The sequence below is a fragment of the Mangifera indica genome, chromosome 4, assembly GCF_011075055.1.
Source record: "Mangifera indica cultivar Alphonso chromosome 4, CATAS_Mindica_2.1, whole genome shotgun sequence".
NCBI lineage: Eukaryota > Viridiplantae > Streptophyta > Magnoliopsida > Sapindales > Anacardiaceae > Mangifera > Mangifera indica.
The window spans coordinates 14,594,546-14,614,185 of NC_058140.1; the positions used below are offsets into that span (position 1 = coordinate 14,594,546).

The 19,640-nt window shown below is 31.0% G+C and overlaps 3 protein-coding genes across 3 annotated transcripts in view; 1 reads left to right on the top strand and 2 right to left on the bottom strand.

Annotated features, from left to right (window-relative positions):
* LOC123213730 (serine carboxypeptidase-like 17) overlaps positions 1-19,640 on the bottom strand; it is an 81,768-nt gene that overhangs the window by 994 nt on the left and 61,134 nt on the right. The gene's annotated exons all lie outside the window — the stretch shown is intronic.
* Positions 2,459-3,997, top strand: LOC123213733 (LIM domain-containing protein WLIM1-like). Its single transcript, XM_044633235.1, has 5 exons — positions 2,459-2,756; positions 3,045-3,141; positions 3,215-3,261; positions 3,349-3,432; positions 3,546-3,997. Exons 1-5 carry the CDS (start codon positions 2,619-2,621, stop codon positions 3,765-3,767), a joined length of 588 nt encoding a protein of 195 aa, XP_044489170.1. The 5' UTR covers positions 2,459-2,618; the 3' UTR covers positions 3,768-3,997.
* On the bottom strand, positions 6,624-17,902 carry LOC123213726 (ciliary rootlet coiled-coil protein 2-like). Its single transcript, XM_044633220.1, has 18 exons — positions 17,685-17,902; positions 17,511-17,573; positions 15,582-15,675; positions 15,361-15,469; positions 15,249-15,287; positions 14,742-14,825; positions 14,539-14,600; positions 13,993-14,095; positions 13,346-13,486; positions 11,921-11,989; positions 11,766-11,822; positions 11,415-11,678; positions 11,017-11,100; positions 10,768-10,878; positions 9,757-9,827; positions 7,949-8,170; positions 7,665-7,758; positions 6,624-7,358 (listed from the first exon to the last, which is right to left on the bottom strand). The coding sequence occupies exons 2-18, from the start codon at positions 17,569-17,571 to the stop codon at positions 7,059-7,061; spliced, it is 1,965 nt and encodes a 654-aa protein (XP_044489155.1). The 5' UTR covers positions 17,572-17,573; positions 17,685-17,902; the 3' UTR covers positions 6,624-7,058.

The following is a 19,640-nucleotide window of genomic DNA, read 5'->3' on the forward strand; positions in this document are numbered from 1 at the left end:
CTTGACCATTTGCACAATAAATAATGTACTATTCAATAAATAATATTATTATTTAATATGTATTGTACACTGAAATTGGGGTTGTGTCTAGTTGAAAAGATTATATATTTTAGTAATCTCCTATTTGTTTTTTTTTGGAAATATGAAACTGATGCTAGGTGGTCATATTCAAAAGATGGAATTATCAAGCCTAGTGTAAATAAAATATTTATGCAACCTTTAGGAGTAGGGATGAAGATAGTAATTGCGCATGCATCTTCATTATTATGAAGTTGGTTGATTTGATGTCTTGTTCTTGCAACAACAAACACTCTGTTTACTCATAATTCATTCCCATTCATAATATATTATCTTAATTACCTTATTATGCTGAGAATTTGATTGGCTGGTGTTATTATTAACTTAATCAATCATCCCTTTTAATTAAAATGCAAAGATTGGTATACATGCCAGATATTATCAATTTTAAGCTCCAAAATCATAATCATCAACATTATACTTAATTTGATATCTCTGATTGGCATTTGGCACTTGCAATAGAATGTCTGTTAACCTAATTTAAATAGATAATTGATTAGGATTTGAGATAATCTTTCATTTAGGTGGTGATTAGTTAACAGCAACATTTTGTGTTGCCAAAATTTCAATAGATTTTTTATGGTTGCCCATTACCAAATAAAATAGATGCTTTGATTTTGAGTTTGATGTTGGGCCACTTTCATGGGTAACTGAAATGTCATTAATTATGAACATGTTTAACGGTTAATTAATTAAACAAATTTAAAAAAAGGTAACCTACGATGAATCCAGCCAACCCTTCATAATGAAATTCTGCTATTCAAATCTAAATAAAAAGCTCAGGTCCACCACCTTTGACAAAAGCGAAAATGCTCATTCTTGTTGATTTTCTACCCAACCAGAAAATTCTATCCATGTGTCTTTATTAATAAATTCCTCATAACAATAATAATAATTATTATTATTATAATGGTAAGAGTAGCATGGATCCGAATTATAAAATAATAACACAAACAGTAAATTGCATTTTCCCATACAAGGTTTGGCCTAAAAACACTTTTCACCCTTTGATGGAATAAATCATACTTTTATAGCTAAAATCAAATTTAGTTACAAAAAGAACTAATATTATAAATGCAAAATAATAGTTTAACTATTAAAAAAATTTTAAAAAGTCCTCCATTGATCTTACTTTAACATCTTAAATATAATAATTTAATCTGTTTACAAGTTTGAAAACTTAAAATTTAGTCTTTAAAATTTTAGTTGTCATTTGACTAGAATTTTACTGTTAACACCAATCGAGTTACATCATAGAGAGAAGATGACAATGATGAAAGCTTGATTGAGCTATGTCGTGGAAGGAGTTTGCAAGTAAGGGCTTTTCAATGAGTTTTGAGTGTGCTACAATCAATAGAGATAGAGGGTAGCCAACAAAAAGAAGATAAATGTTCAAAACGCTAAAATCCAGTCATTGAAGGCACCATCAAAAAGATGAGATACAATAAAAAGGTGCAACATAGACCAGAGAGAGATCACATGAGTGGCGTTAGCGAGTTTTGAGCGTTGATGATGAGGAAGTAATTGATAAAGAAATTGCAAGAGGGCATGGTTGCACCTATTACACTGATATTGATCCAATTGATGTGGAAGAGAGGCTGGCGGCTCAATGGTAGTGGTGGGGTTGATTAGGACACTCAAGAAGAAGAGGGTAAAGGTGAAGAAAAAAAAGAAGAAGATGGTGTTGATGAAAATTGACCTCTAAAGAGATTTTTGTAATTTTTGCTAATTTATGATGATAAGGTATTTTTGAAAAGTGAAATAGTTAAAGATAATATAATAATTTAAATTTCTAATATTGTGTCATTGTCTTAAATTTTGGGTGAGAAATTGCAATTTTTACCATTTTAAATTGGTCTTAAATTAAAAACCATTTTGCTGTTAGGAAGCCATCAATAAATTGTAAGAATTTAAATTGTTAAGAGTTGATGAGTAATACTAAATCTTTCTAATACTGTAATACCTAAACCAAACTTTATGGAAATTTTTGCCATTTTCAAAACCTCGGGAGAAACCTTTTATTTTATCAAACCTTAGGGGACTAATGTTATATATTATTATTTCAAAAAAAAAGAAAATTCCCAATTAACTTTTCCTATAATTCTTTTTACCTTCAATTACCCTAAAAGAGCTGCCTACTTTACGGGGCAAACAATTTTCCTTTTTTACTGCTTTTATTAACTGAAATAATCTTGAAAATGGTATATTTACAACAAATATTTAAGACAGCATAGAAGAAAAATAGGATTATGTGAACTGGAAAGTAATAAGAAACTTTAAAAAAAGAAGAGCAGTGAAAAGAAATAGAAAAAAAATACCATTGGAGTTGCTTTAAATTCGGACAAAATGATGAATAAGTAGCCAGGCCATTCCTTCAGTCATCTATAAATCTGTTTTTGGCAATTCATTGCTCTCATAAAATCCCCATATTTCTCTTTTTATTTTTATTCATCAATAATCAACCATCTATCAACAACCCTTTCCTCTTCTCCATAAATCTTTTTTATAATCATACACAAGGAGAAAGTAGAGATCTGGCCATGGCTACATTTGCAGGAACTCAACAGAAATGCATGGCCTGTAACAAGACTGTGTATATTGTTGATAAGTTAACTGCTGATAACAGAGTCTTCCACAAGGGTTGTTTCAGGTGCCACCATTGCAATCGCACTCTCAAGGTAATCCCTGTATTCTCTTTCTTTCCTTTTGGTATATGGAATCTGGGATCAATTCAAGAAGAAATTCAGAAAAAAAAAAAAACACCCACTTATTCTTGAGAAGCAACTAACAGATCAAAAACATATGTAGCAATTTTACATGAAAAAATAAAAATGAACTGATGATATTTGATTGTTGCAAGCTCCATTCCAATTGGGATCCTTCATTTTTGTCTTAACATTTCTGCTAATATGTACATTGTGTATTATTTTCTTATGAATCTCAAAAATGTTTTTGTTAATTTGCAGCTGAGCAACTACAATTCTTTTGACGGAGTGCTGTATTGCAGGCCTCACTTTGATCAAATCTTCAAGAGAACTGGCAGTCTGGAGAAGAGTTTTGAAGGTAATAATAATAACCAGTCTTGCAATCTCCAGTTGAGTTGATCTGATTTGACAATCTGCTTGTCTTTTTCCAGGAACACCAAAAATCTTGAAACCTGAAAAGCCTGCTGAGCACAAAGAGGTACTTTGTTGAAAACAATATAATATGAAGCCTTTAGAATTCAATCCATGCTTTTCCTTGTAACTCACTCTTCATTTCTTCTAACAGAATGCGCAGAAAGTCTCCAACATGTTTGCTGGTACCAGAGACAAATGTGTTGGCTGCGACAAAACTGTTTATCCGACTGAGAAGGTAACAGAAGAAAGGAAACTAGTTGTTTTCTATTAAAATCTTATGGAGAAAGAAGTATATATAAATTTATGTTTAAAATTGAGTAATGTTGTATGTAATGAATGTTGTGGTAGATCTCTGTGAATGGAACTGCATACCACAGGAGCTGCTTCAAATGCAGCCATGGAGGGTGCACAATTAGCCCATCAAACTACATAGCCCACGAGGGAAAACTCTACTGCAAGCATCACCACATTCAGCTCTTCAAGGAGAAAGGAAACTACAGCCAGCTTGAGACTGATCATGACAAGAGTCCCACAACCGACAAACAAGCTTCTGTGGAAATTGCTACTTAATCAAATGAATTTTCTTGTATGGATGGCTTTTTAATTTTTTTTTCACTTGCCATGATTTGTGGGCAGTGATGGATGGGTTGTTGAGATTTCTAAGCGAGGTTGAGTGGGTAAAATAAGATTTACCACAATTTGTTGAAGAATTTGCTTGAATTTTTATGTATTATCACAAATTAGTGATCCAAATTTATGAATACAAATATGACACCACAGAATCTATTAAGAAAATTAAATTATGTGTACTCATTTTAAATATGTAAATAGATACGTATTAGATATATGTCATTATATAATTACGTGATTTTGAATTAAAGATAAAATAACATTCAATTATATAATAATACATATAAAAATATATTCGAAATAAATACATATAATATTGTTCATGTTATAACAAATCCAAAACAAGAATAACAATTTCTATTGCTATTTTGGCGTTAAACTGAATGCATTTGATCCGTGAATTCTATTTTAAATTTATTAATTTCAATGATATGAAACCTCATAATTATGGGGTCCTTCGTCCAAAAAGTTGAATGTAAATGGAATGCTACAAGCTTACAAACTTGATAGAAACACAAGATGTTCATGCTGGCTAAAACATGGACCCTTTGTCCAAAAAATAACATGATTTCAACAGACCATTAATCTGATAAAAGATGGTCCGAAATGGGGTAATTAGCTCAGCTCAAGCGAGTTCAAGTTTGAACTTGAGTTTTAAGAATGCTCGATTTATCAAGCTCGTAAATCTAAAAAATTTCGATATGAATCATTTAAAATAATATTATTTTGATAAATATGCATCAAACAATATTTATCAAAGAATGCTTGATTCATCAAACTCGTAAATTAAAAAATTTTGATATGAATCGATTAAAATAACGTTATTTTGATAAATATGTATCAAACGATATCGTTTTAGTCATTTTTTGTTTAATCGAAGTACCAAACCGAACTCAAAACTTAGTTTGAGTTCAACTTCTCTCAAATGAGTTGAACTTCAACACCTTTGAGACAAATTCGGCAAACTCGAGCTTGAACTTAGGTGAACTCAAATTCAATTAAGTTTAAATCCAAATAATTTGCTTGCAAAATTACACACACACACACATAAGTGACAAGAATCATTTCGGCATGATAGAAAATCAAGTATGGATGAAAATATTATTGATATAAAATATGGATCAACTAAAATTTAATTATAATTTTGAAAAAGATTAATGCAATTTATACAACTAAAATATATTGAAATATTGAAAATCGAAATACTTCCTATTTGCTCATCCAAATCTTCAAAAGATCTAAAATGAAAAAACTGTAAAGAATTTTATTGAATTTGTCAAATGATAAAATTATTACAAATTTGAATTCTTACATAAATTATTGAGCTTTATAGACAAATGTTTTAAATATTTTGTCACCTCTTTTAAGATTTTTGGCGTATTTATAACAAAAACTTGAACTATTATAACAAATAAAATTATTATAAATTTGAATTTTACAAGAATTATTGAGCTTTGCAGACGAACTTTTTGAATATCTTGTCACATTTTTCAAAATTTTCACCTTTACAAGAAACACTTTTAAATATTGAAACTTTGTGATAGAGAATCTTGCAAATAATATAAAACTTTAAACACCCTTAAATGTCTAAAAACTTTGCCCTATCTTGCGGCATTTTCATCTTATATGAAACATGTGAATTTTTTTTTTTAACTTTGTTTAGAAATCGTTTTATTTTTAAGTTATATTTTAACCTTTTCTCTTATATTTTTGTTTACAGGACAATCAAGTAAATGTCACTTCTTTAACTAATTTTAGCATTGATTTTGACTTAACGAGTAACATTTAGATAAGTTCAAATGACCTAATGAGTAACATGCACATATATTTATATAGTTATACACACATACATAAGTGACAAGAACAATTTCAGCATAGTAGAAAATCAAGTATGGATGAAAATATGATTGATGTAAAATATGGATCAACTAAAATTTAATTATAATTTTGAAAACAATGGATGCAATTTATACAATTAAAATATATTGAAATATTGAAAATTAAATTACTTACTATTTGTTAATCCAAATCTTCACAAAGATTTAGAATAAAAAAATTGTAAAAAATTTTATTGAACTTGCTAAATATGATAACTTAGTTCTCAACTGAAAACTTCAACCTATTTATAACGTAAATTTTGAACTATTACAACTAATAAAATTATTATAAATTTGAATTCTTGTAAGAATTATTGAGTTTTACATACAAATCTTTTGAATATCTTGTCACCTCTTTAAAGATTTCTAACGTATTTATAACACAAATTTTGAATTATTACAACTAATAAAATTATTATAAATTTGAATTTTTATAGGAATTATTGAGTTTTACAGACAAATCTTTTGAATATCTTGTCACCTCTTTCAAGATTTTCAGTTTTGCAGGAAGTACTTTTAAATATTGACACATTGTGATAAAAGATCATGTAAATAATGTGAAACTTTAACAGCCTTAATCTCTTGCGGCCTTTTCATCTTATAAGAAACATGTGAATTGTTTTTGTTTTTTAACTTTGTTCGAAAATCTTTGTATTTTTCAGTTGCTTTTGTTTACAGATGATCAGATGAATGTCACTCCTTTGATTAATTTTGGCATAGATTTTGACCCAACATTTGGATAAATTCAAATGATGAAAGATTCTTGCAAAATTCATCGAATCTTTCCGAATCTACTAAAATTCTGAATTTAATTTCTTGTTTAAGAAATTCTTTAGACCATTTGCTTGAGTCATTGGCCTTTAGGATTACTCCTCTTGATTGAATCATACTGAAGAAATTAGAGAATCCCCAGAAATGATTTAAATAAATATTGAAACCTGAAGCTTTGGCTAAGGCTTTTCCACAACAATAATAAATATTAATCCAATCATGATATGACTGTACAGCATACAAGCAACTGACAAATAAACCCATTTATATATTTCAAGGACTGAAGCTGCCAACATTCCCGAAACCACACCACGTTCAAATCGTTAGGGCATTCATTAACAATGACATGATTTTGCAACATCTTCCACTCAGCCTATTTTGACATTGTCTCCTGGAGTGCAGCTGCATTTTCATTTCCTTCCTCCTTGCCCTTGTAGATTTTCTTTCATGTCCTAAATCACAGGATATCTACATATATACAAAGTACCAATAACTTCCAGGACAAGTATCAACTGGAGCCAACAATTAACAACCAGAGTACGTGGCAAGTCCTGTATCAGCGTGACTTCTAACCAGCCTCGCTTCATGAACCCCTTATGGCTGCACTGTCTTTCAATATCTGAGATGCAAGTATTACTAACTCCACCATCTCAAATCCAGCAGCAGAAACAGAATCTATCTTTTCACTGCAAGAGTCCACATATATATCTAGTGCACTGCCAATAGTTTCACCAATTGATCCGTCATCTGCATCAGCTGACCAACTTAAAGGTAGGGAGCTGCCCAGGGCAGTCTTTACAAGTTTTGCGTCGGTAATGATTTCATCAAGAGAATCAGACATGCCAGTAGTAAATGTGCCCTCAGAAGTAACTGATTCTTTGACCTGCCAAGAACATTACAGCTATATACATTTCATTTCTTAAAAAGAAAAATTATGGATTAAAAGAGCAATATGGAAAATAATACTAACACAGCATAACTCTTCCCATCCAAAATGAAAATGAGATTCCAAGCAGTGGGAAAAATGCAGCACCACAAAATAAAAATATGACTATTCAGATGGATCAACATATCTAACCAAACATTTAAAAAACTGTTGGATCCCTAGTCTCATACCCAAGCAAAAAGGAAAAATGCACATCCTATCTATTGGAGAAAATGAACTATGATATCAAAGCACTAAAACTACCTTGGAAAGTGAGACACGAAGTCTATGAATTGAAGTGGTCAGATGCTCCATACTTTCCATGCTCTCCTTAAGGGTTGCATTTTCAATCCTCATTCTGAAAAAAAATATATATATATAAGAAACAATAATATACAAGAAATAAGAGGAGATAAGGCACAAATCATTTTCATGTGAATTTGATCTAAAGATCAGTATAAAAAACAAAGGGGGCATCCTATGCATGAATGTGAACCACATAGCCATATCCCGCAATTTGAAGAAAGTTTCAGAAAGCAATCACCAACCTGGCAAAATCCATACTACTGGACCTTCTGGCAGTCATGTCACCTGCATTATTTAGGTGAGTTTGAGTGTCCGGTCCACTGAAATCTTGTGCACCAATCCAACGTCTTAGATATGTTTTCTTCAACAAATTCCTTAACCTTCCATCTCTTTCAGGGGTAACAAGTCTATTTTCCCCCATTTCAGCCCAATGTTTTCCTTCTTTCATTCCATTACTGATTTTCCTACACAACATAATCAGAGGTACTTCTGTTAAATCATCAGAATTGAAACCAAGTATCAGTTGAAGATGGATAGATTTTTCCAGTAAGCAAAAGGTTATAGGTACTACAGATATATTACAACAATATACATCATAGCACAGTGAAACATCTAAATCAATCATCCAAAGATGAGGGTACAAAAGAAACAATCAGTCAAGACTCGAGTACTTGAAAATAATTAATTTAGGACAAACACATGAAATACTAGTTATCTAACTGGTTTGTCTTACTCTCGAAAAAGTGGTAAGCAGTACCATTAATTTCAATGTGCTTGCTTTATCAAAGAAAAACCAGCAAAGCACCATCACAAGGAATGACTAGATTACAAGCCACACGATTACCTCCGCATGCTACTTAATTGAATAAATAATTAAAAAGCCATAAAGCCTCTTTTGCTGGTTTTGCAAAGAAGGAATCCTAAACTAATTAAGCTATAATAGTATAGACCAATGAAACATCTTAAAATAGGGCATGACAATCTGCATGTAAACTGAGAAGACAAGGGATATTCCAACCACAAGCTGATATAAAAACATTCAGCATTCAGCTTTGTTATGGATGAACACAAAAGAAATTCCAAAATCGATTCCACTGTGATAAATGGGCTTGGGTTGAACTAAGACCCAAAAGCTAAATCAAGGGAGAGGGGTTTCCAACGATATACCAGATCAGCCCAGCAACTTGGTGACATGGAATAAATTCAACATTTAATACCCTCCCTCACACATACACTGAGGCCTGAGGTCCAAACCCATCATTGCTTGCAAACTCATAGTTAAGGTACCATGATATGTGGACATGATCAGTACTTCCTCCCAAAAACTAGCTCAAAGGATAAGGGTGCACAACCACATATATACACCATAACAACTAGAGGGGAATGGGTCCACGTATCATGTTATGAAAACAAGACAGACTCAAAAACCGGAACTGGCCAATTCCAAGGATTTAGGAATTGGAACCAGAACCAACTAGGACAAGTTTTTACTTGAAATCCACCCAGTTGGTTCCAATTCCTCCTGGCACTATTCACTGGCAGCACAAACAAAGAAATCAATGCACAATGAAAATATTAATATGAACCAAATTTAGTTTTTCTTGGCACTTATGTTAGAGTAGCACTTTAAGCAACTAATAATTAAGCATCCACAAAATTACAACATGAAGTTCCGTTGATTTCCTAAATCATTTGCAATTTAAAGTTCAAATATGTCCATTTCTAAGATGAATGAATACAATCCCAAAATTCAAAAAAGTTTAATCAAATAACATCATTATCTTAGAGGGGCAATTTGGTCATATCCACTAACTCGTAATAATTTAAATTTTAATGGCTCAAACAGTTCATCAAAAATAGGGGGATTTTTGCTATTTCCGAAACCTCACAGTGATTAATATCATCAACTTAATAATAAGAGATAAAGATACATAATTTTGGATTTCACAAGAAAAGGACACACAGTTATTCACATATTTAATTCTTACTTGAAAGTCACAGCACATTAACAGTAACAGAACTAATATTTCTGCCAAAAAAAAAATCATACTCTTGTAGCAGATGGAGTTCCTGCTTTAACTGTGCCATCTCCATGAGAGCTTTTACCTTTTCATTGGTAACCTGAACCATTGAAGGATTCAACCCAATCAATAAGCTTTGCAGTGACAAGGCTATTAAAATTGAGTTCAGTTTCATCAAATAACATCATTATCCAACAAAAGCAACAAGGAATGCAACTTTCAGTTAAGGGCACAAATTTATTCAAGATTATAAAAGCATATCAATCACAAGAGAAGCCAAAAGTCTAGACCCAAAAAGAAAGCTTTTAAATGCAACATAATTTTCCTAAACCAAGGAATATTTACACATTCTATAATATACTCTACTGCTAACCTTTTTCAGGTACAAGTTTCAAAGTATTTGTTATAATTTAGAAATATTAGTAATGTACAAACAAAAGATAAAAATTCCCTTAGGCAATTTCACAACTGTTCAGCAAGCACCACATACAACAAACAGATCCTACAATAATAGTTACCATTAACAGTCACAGAAAAGCATTATTGCTGCAAAATTCATGATCTTACCAATTTTAGATCAGGCACTTTTCAAATACACAATTTTTTTAAATTTCAAAAAGTTCAAACATGAAACAGAAACTCATATAAAAATTGGAAGAAATAACTCCGAAATACTTAGGAGATCAATATATGGACAGGACTAATTTACACGACTTTATGTTACTATTGAGTTGAGACTAATACCACCTAGCTGACATATATACGATGGAACAAGATTGGGTAATGCAACCAATACAGGAACTAAAACTATAAATTGTAATAGAGCATGAAGGAAGTACAGCATATGATTAGACATGGGCTTCCTTTCATCATTTTTTGTCTTTTGAAAGAAGAAACAAATCAATATCGACTCAACTGTGCTTCCTGTCATCTGCTATACAACTGTAATATTGAAATTCTCAGCAGATGATTTCCTATCTGTCATCAAGTAACAAATGTAAAATCTCAACTAAGCATGTGAAGTAAAGACACGAAATTACTTGTAATAAGTTTCGCTGAAGTTCCTCAATCTTTTTCTGAAGAGCCACATTCACATTTTTTTCCAATAAATGTCTTTCTTCCTGTTGCGACAAAAGCAATAATGCTGCAACCTGGCAAAGAACAAAAGTTTGAGTAACAACAGTATAAGCACGCATTGGTCTCACAAACTGTAGCCTCAAGAAAAATAGACAAACAGTTAATATAAAACTAATTAGTAGTAGAGGGGATAAATATAAAATACACAGAACCTTCTCTTGCAAAGCCAGTGCAAGGGTTTCAGAGGTATCAGGCTTTCTTTCAGCTACAACATTAGATAAACCAGGGCTATTCCTCTGTAACAGATAAGAGAATAAGAAAAAATGGAATTTAGAACTGTAGATGAAAGAAGTGGACCGACAAACATATATATTCAGTTTATAATTCCAAAGAATCATCTTCCTCCTTGCAATTAGTTCAGCTAAATAAACGACAACCCTCAAAGTAAAATAAATGTTTATTATATGCACATCTTGACACAAAAGAGTGAACAAAACTATGAAGTTTGCAAGTGGAGGGGACTACCGTGCAAACTATTATATGTACATCTTGACACGTAAGAGCAAACAAAACTATGAGGTTTGCAACTGAAGGGGACTACTGTACAAACCTTAGATACTAAACTGGTATTAGCATCAGTACTTATATGTACATCTCGACACTCATATTCCTCTAATTTTTCATTTCTCAGATCAGTCCCAATATTCTGTCCTCTGCCCACATCAAACTGCTGCATAGTTTCTTGGATCACATCAGCCATTGATTTAATATGGGATTTTCCCTCATCAAGCAAATTCGTAACATCAACTCTAAGCTGAGAATGGAAGTGGCGTAATTCTACAATCCCATTGATAAGGAATTTGTATGAATGGAACTGCATATAAGCCAACAAAATTAAAAAGAATAAGCAAAAGAGGCTTGGAATCACATAATTAAATATTATAAGACAAGAAGTTCTCACTATCTTCTTTTCCAATTCACGAACACTCTTCTTTAGATGGTTTTCAATTTCCAGACCCTATATAAAGAAACAAAATACATTTGCACCCAGGAGGTAAGAGAATATTCGATTTGCAAAAGAGTTAAGGCAAATGTGGACCAAGACAAAATAAATACCATGCGTAATTTACTTTGAAGATTCTCTACGGATCTCTTCATCTTCTCCACCTCATCTTCCAATGCACTCTGTCTGAGGCAAAGTTATTAAAGTTGCACGTAGACAACAAGAATCTCAATTGAACAGCAATTTCACTTTTCAAGAGTTAGAATTAGAAAAGTATTCAAGAATATCATCATATTTATTGTGGCAACAAAGACAAGCAGAAAAGGTTGTTCAACTCCCCAGTTCCACAAAAAGATTAGGCAAATGAAGTCACTTCTGTGCACCAGATCTAGCATTGCTACTTTATATCATAAGAAGGCAGCACCACACACGAGTAGAGAATCAGCCTCTAAAAAAATGAATGATTGTCATATAGTAGTCAAGAAACAAATCAAGCCAAATTTCAGGTCAAAGTACTAATTCCATGGGTTTCAACATTAACTATGGAAAACAAAATCATTGACTCTGATCATCTGAAGCAAAGCCATGACATAGTTGAAGCACTATCTGGTGCATGTCAATGCTTTTGGCTATTTCATGCCACTTTTCCACAGTGCAATGAGCTATCTCCTGATATGCTTATTTCATCTTTATTCAAATTCACCTTCAAGTTAAAATGAATTCTGATTTACTTTGCAAGAAAATGAGAAAAAATTGTTGACCCATTAAATTATCTTTCCAATGATATATCACAGCTTTCAGTATACAGCTTCTTTTTCTTTATAAAACAGTTTCGTTATCCCTTGAACCCATTTTCCACTTAGCAGATTAAGGTTTGAATTACACTTCTGAAAACATGAACCTTGCAGTTTTTAGCCAAGTAAATTGAGGAATCAGATCCCCGACCTCATAGGAGCAATAACCAAGCTTGACCTCTTAATAACTCCTCAACATGCAACATTCCTTATTTTGTAACAATCTAAAACTCAACATCTAGAATCTCCACAAGTTCCACTCATCTATGAAACTAAGATATTCAAGTGAAGTAAACCAAGCCTTGCTATTAAAAAGCAAAAGACTAGATTTAAGAGTAACCCATGAAATTCAAAACAGAAGTTATTTCTGATATGTTACAACTATACAACAATTAACCACTTGTATGGGGCCAAAGAGAACTTGCATATAAAAAATCCAGTTGCAAAACATGGAAATAAGGTTCAGAAATATAACAAAAAGTAGTTGACATATATGTCTAATGCTGCTTACTAATACTTTAAATATGTAAACTTCAATATTCCTCTCATTGGCTTATAAATCAAGTTAAGATGTAAACCCTTAAACAATTTTACGGATCAATGGACGCCACTTTCAACAGCCAAGCAAGAAAACACAATTACATACATCACAATATTATACCAATCTACTAACAAATAGAAGAGGTGTACATTTACCATTTGAAAATCTTATACTAAAGCAGAAATAAAGAGATAAAAGCATACTATGTATGAAGAGGTAGAAGTATCATTGAAACTCCACATTTCCACAGGATCCTGCAACAAATATGCACATTTATCATCCCAACTTGTATCCTCTAATCCCTCAACAGCTTGCTGCCTGATCTCATAAAACTTATTTATAACCTGTTGTAAGAAAACCAAGTAACTTTTTTAGAAAAGAACCTCCAAAGATTAAAAAAAATTTCAACTATTTAATTATACCTTAGAGTTTGCATTAAATTGCAACACCACATGTTAAGGAAACAATCAATTTGAAAAAGTCTGGATCAACCATGTACCCAGATTGAGCTAAATCTTTAAAAATTATATAAACAGCTCAGTTGCTTTAAACAGGTGAGATACTCTATTAACCATCTGAAGTTGTCAAATTGACCCAGCATCTTAAAATTTTGTACTTTTGCAAGTATTAATGCATGTCCTACAAGTTACATTTTATACTGCATGAAAATGGTAATGTTAGACCACAGACAAAGATATAATTTTAATCTTAGCAGCATGGTCACATAAACTTCAATGCTAATTGAGCCTTTTAAATCAAAGTTACAAACAAAAAGCATTAGGACTTCCAGTAAGTTAAAAATAGGCAGCTAGAAGATTTATTCTTTCTTAAAACCAACCTAGATGATTACCTCCTTGAAAGTTTCATTCAGCTCTTCTTCTTTTGCTAAATCAACCTGTAGTGTAGCATTAAGATTTTTCTGTTCAAGATAATCTGAGTTAAGCTCTTCCAACCTGTGTTACCAATTCATCACAGATTCAAATGTAAAATCCTATATACCAAAATCATTTGCACTGTTAACATCAACCACATAAACTATATTCAGTTTCAGCAGACATTCAAAGCAGCATGAGAATCATATTAAAGTAATTATCAATCCAATGTCGTAATAAATTATCCACTCAAACTTCATTTCAATAAATTTTTAAATTTGATTTAGCTCACTGAATCAAAGGAATCATTTAATCCAGACAACAAGAAGCCTTAAATCCCAATCCCACAGACAATTTGTCACATCTCTTCGCATGGATACAGATAAAAAAATCATAAACAACAACACACAATAGCAACAATCCACCATCCACAAGATCCACCTTAAATTAAAAGAATCAATTCTGAACCAAGCACTCCTCAAACATGTCAAGTGAAAAAAAAAAGATTTAAGTCTCATAAATACCTCTTATGGAACTCATTAAATTTCAGTGACATAAGCTCCTCTTTCTCCTTAGCCTTCTCGGCCTGTTATAAACCAGAGAGTAACCTTATATTATTCTAGAAATATAATAAATAGGACAGCACAAACAACACATTTTACTCAGCAAAGTTAGCACCAAACACTCAATATTAACAAAAGAACTTAAAGAGGGTGACTGCCATAACCTCCATTATTGAATTATCCCTCTCTGCAAAAGCAGCTGCCACACAGCCTTGGAAAAATTTTAGCTGCTTTTCTGCTTCAACATTCTGGAAGAAAATGTTAAAAAATGGAGTCAAGATTAAATCAAATAGCAAAATTTTCCATTGAAACATAGAAAACATTCAGTTAATATGGAGACTGAGACGAAAAGCAGAGAAAATGATAAAATCAATAAGATTACACAAACAAATAACTAAAAATATTCACAGATGAATTTACTGGTTAAATCCATATCAACGCAGAAGAAACCAACTCAAGGAGGATAATAAGAAAAACCTTTTAACAATGCTTCACCCTGACCATCAGAAAAGCATAAATCCATATAAAGGATAGCTATATGAGCTTTGTGTAAAATAAGACATTTATAAATTTCTGACAGTTTGATGAACAATGCACATGTTACCATCTATAAAACTCTTTATACATGCACAGATGCACACACAAACACACATAAAGATAGAGAGAGATACCTTTGTGACCTCTGCAGCATGTAGATCTGCTAACTGGCTCTATAGACATAAAAACAAACAATAAGCTTCATGTAGATAAATAAAGTAAAAATATGAGAGTTGAAATTATCACTTTGATTCGGTACGCCTCCGACAGCTCCTCTTGAAGATTTAGATTATCCCTTGTGCAAGCAGCTAACTTCTTTTTCAAGTTCTCAATCTCCTGCTCCAAACCAGCTGTCCTGATAGAGCATTAATTTTAATAATATAGATCTTAATTGCTTCGGAGTCACTGACTATCAGGCTACAACAGTCAACAATTAAACTGATTTTCCCAGAGAAAAAAAATTATACCTCTGAAAATGCATTCGAGTAGCCACAACTAGGTAACTTGGTCCAGCTTGCTGCATACACAACTGTTCAATATCCTTGCGTAATTCATCTCGCTCTGCAAAAAAAATATAGCTCATATATTACATACTGTGGAAACAAATCAATAACCAGAAACACATAGTATGTAGGGTCCAAAATTTACAGATTTTCCATGTACAGACTGAGCTGTTTAGCTCTTATTCAAAAGAATGGTGCTTAACTATTTGAAAAAACAAGCATAGACTCAGTCTATTTAGTAGATACATAGGAAGTGCTCATTTCACATTTAGAGGGCATAAAAGATAAAGTTTCAGGATTAATTTATATAAATATGAACTGTTAAGAAGTGGTCTGGAGGCATATTACACATCAAGATCAATAACATACTAAACACATAACAGACCACATAAGAAAAGAGACATGATAATATAAATTAGTTCGACATAACCCCTGACATTCATGGATAAGAGGGATATATTAACATTAAGACCAATGCACAAGAATAGAAACACTTAATACCCAACCCATACTAGCAAAACTTACAAACAATCCCAATTTCACCACTCAACCCAGAGTTTTAACTACTCTTGTCACATCTCTCTTTAGATGGCATACCCTATTTACCCTCTTTTCTCGCATCTCCCCATATGATACGTACAGAGATATTATTTAGTTCTAATAGCACTTATACTTTTGTTTCTAATCTTGCAACTTATGGTAAAGTAAAGAGGGTAACAACTTTGTAGAAATGCGCTCTTCTAGCTCTCTTGTAGGTGATTTGGCAAAAAGAATTAGCCTAATCTTTGAAGAGAGTAAAGAAGAATATGCTAATATATTCAAGCTAAATTGAATTTCACCTAGTCACATAGTCTATTAACAAGATCAGTAATCGTTATTCCCTCCACCTACAACTTGAAATTATTGTAGTCTATTGCTTATGCTAAATCTGAAAATAACTAACATCCCAAGCTCATCAACTAGCCAAATTTGCTTGAACAAGAATTCAAGAAGGACAAAGAAGCTCACTTGCTCCCATAAAGCATAAACGAGGACAGACATTCATCACTGCAGAAGGTGATGGCTTTAAGTAACCTAGGCTAAATAGAAACACAAGGAAATCTGTACACTCGAATGATGGAGTTAGCAATCATAAGAAAAGAGACAGTGATACTCTTAAACAAGTTGCATGTTTTGTACTTAAAAAATCCAAGGAAAAAAGGATTAAACTCCCCCCATGCACTGCTCTTCTTTATCCCTTAGTCTATGTCAAAGCCCTTGGAAAATTTTAGAGCCTTAAGATGGATTAACTATATGTTCTTCCAAGTTGTATTTGCTATTAGAATTAATCTAGAAAAACAATTATTGGAAAAGCTACAAGGAAATTTACTTAAGATTTTAAAAAAAAAAAAATTCTATAAGATTCTCTTAAAATTAAATAGTCCCCACTCAAGAATAACACTCTAAGAAATTGCATCTTGTTGGCATTACTCATTAAACCAACATCTAAAGATTATATAGATAAAAGGTAAACATGATCCTTAATTGAAGGGGTTTACCATGGTTGAACATTGATTGCGAATTAGTCACACTTTATAAGTTAGTTACCAAAATGGCAATGCATTATAATTCATAACCCTAACAATTTGACGTTGAACATATTACAAATATCACCCCTGATCCGGGAAACAGTAGCAAGATTTACACCCAGTACTGAAGAAGTGAAGAATTCCCTTCAATAAAAAAGGGTTAAAAACCAAGTTTCCCATGAGGAAATTCAATAATTAAATGTTATCTACAATCAAGTAAAGCAAATTCAAAGTAACAGCATCAGCTTCATTCCACTGAAACTGTCACTTTCTTGAAACAAAACTTCAATTCAAGAATAAAAAAATAAAAACGAGGAGCACGTACCATGCTCCAGTTGCTGGATGCGAGCCATCAGCGACTCGTTCTCATTTAAATTTCCATCCATCACTGAACAACACATTAATAAGAAAATGAAATCAACCATAATAACAATAATAATGATAATAATAATAAAAAAATCCGATCCAAAATCGAAAGAAATAAAATAGAAAGTCGTACCTTGAAAATAGGTTAAGAGATATATTGAAGTAAGCAGGAAAAATTAAACTGAAGGTAAAAATCGAATACGAGGGAGAAAGACGTTTCTCTCTCCAACGGCTCTCCCTCCTCTAATGACCTTAGCTTCCTTCAAGACTCGAGAGAGAGAAAGGGTGGGGAAATTTCACAGAAGAGTTTCCTCAATTCTGTTGTTTTTTTTCTGTCTCCTATTCCTTGATTTAGTTTAGACCATGCTACCGATAAGCTTTCCAATTTCCTTATTATGAAGATAATTATTTTATTCTTCTCAGAGGACCATATGTAGTAATAAATATTCAATAATTTTTTAACAAAATTAATTAAAATGATATCAAAATTAACGTGACTTAAACGAAATTGACCAATTTACAAGGATCCTAAAACCCTTAATAACCCTTAATTTAATCATTAAAATTATGTGTATTACTTTATATATATAATGATATATTATTATATGATTAAATATTATTTTATTTTTAATTTTTAATTATTTAATTACATAATAATATATTATTATTTATATACAAAATTATACACATAACATTATTATAATTTAATACCAAAATACTCTAAACATTTTTATATAAATTATAATATTTTTTACAAAACAACTTCATAAGTATATCTTGCAATCGTAATTTCAAATTCAAAAAGAAGTTTATCAAATTCAGATATTTAAACAAATATTAACTTAAATTTTAATTTATTTGATGATTGTATATTATTTTTGGTGTGTTGAATTTAAAATATATTTTAAAATAAACAATTGATAGAAAGAAGCTAAATGATTTTTTTTTTTATAGTAAAACACAATTTTTCTTTTTTTTATATTTTACCTAGTAGAGTTTTTTTAATATTTAATTATATAAAAGAGGTTTTTGATAGTTTAGCATCCAAGCTAAACTAATATTTTTATCATGTGGAGGTTAATGGATAATTTACCAAATTAAGGGTTAAATAATATTTTATAATTTTTATGCAAAATTTTTTAAGAGAATATTTGTCATTTAGTTATGAATTTTTTTGTTAATTTTAATTACAAAACATATATAAGATTGGTATGAGTTTCAATTGATATTTAATAATACGGGAATAAATTGATATGTTATCATACTAGGTGAAAATACACTTCCATTTGTGGTGACAAAATTGTTTTTTCATGGAAGCTAGAGGGAGAAAATGTGTGATGAAGTAAACAAAAAAAACAAATACATTTATTTTGCAATCTTAAAATTAAATAGGGAACGAATGAGAATAGCCTTGTTAAAAAGGTATACCTGCCTTAAATAACTAATTTCTTTTGGGTTTAATGGAATCATTACACACAATCATATTCACACATTTCTTCGATGTTTGATTTAATTAATATTTTATCATTAAAATAAAAAATTATCTTAAAAATAAATTATTTAAAAAATTATTAGATATAAATAATTATTATATTTAATAAAATTTAATAAATATAAATAATTATTATATTTAATTAAAGATAATAAAAAAATGCTAATAAATTATTTTATTTAAATACTCTTAAATATAATTATTTTTAAATATTTGTTATATTATTTGTTATATTAATTAAAAATAAATTTATTTTTCTCAAGTAAAATTAGTAATCAGATTACTACCTATATTACCTACTACGTCAGTATTATTAATAGAAGATTATCGTAATATTTTATTACTGACAAATCGAACAAAATAATATAAACAATAAAAAATAAATCACCAAGAAAATCTTTAAATCCCTATAACCAAATGCTCTTAATTCTAAATTTAGCAACTAGATACACAGAATGCCCTAAATCAAATCCTGAAATATATACAAATCACAACTTGAACCAACCAATGCAAAACGAAAACTAGAATACACAACTTTGTATATAATTATTATTTTATTTATAATTTAAAACTACTTAATTATATATTGATATGTCA

What these genes read in the sequence shown, in the direction of transcription:
- LOC123213726 (XM_044633220.1), bottom strand. Translation starts at nt 17,571, where the DNA reads ATGGATGGAAATTTAAATGAGAACGAGTCGCTGATGGCTCGCATCCAG. An exon ending in CTTCTACCTCTTCATACATA is followed by an intron (nt 11,990 to 13,345) that starts GTATGCTTTTAT and finishes TGCCTCAGACAG; the next exon opens with AGTGCATTGGAAGATGAGGT. An exon ending in CACTGGCTTTGCAAGAGAAG is followed by an intron (nt 10,879 to 11,016) that starts GTTCTGTGTATT and finishes GTTCTTTGCCAG; the next exon opens with GTTGCAGCATTATTGCTTTT.
- LOC123213733 (XM_044633235.1), top strand. Translation starts at nt 2,619, where the DNA reads ATGGCTACATTTGCAGGAACTCAACAGAAATGCATGGCCTGTAACAAG. An exon ending in TCTGGAGAAGAGTTTTGAAG is followed by an intron (nt 3,142 to 3,214) that starts GTAATAATAATA and finishes GTCTTTTTCCAG; the next exon opens with GAACACCAAAAATCTTGAAA. An exon ending in CTGTTTATCCGACTGAGAAG is followed by an intron (nt 3,433 to 3,545) that starts GTAACAGAAGAA and finishes ATGTTGTGGTAG; the next exon opens with ATCTCTGTGAATGGAACTGC.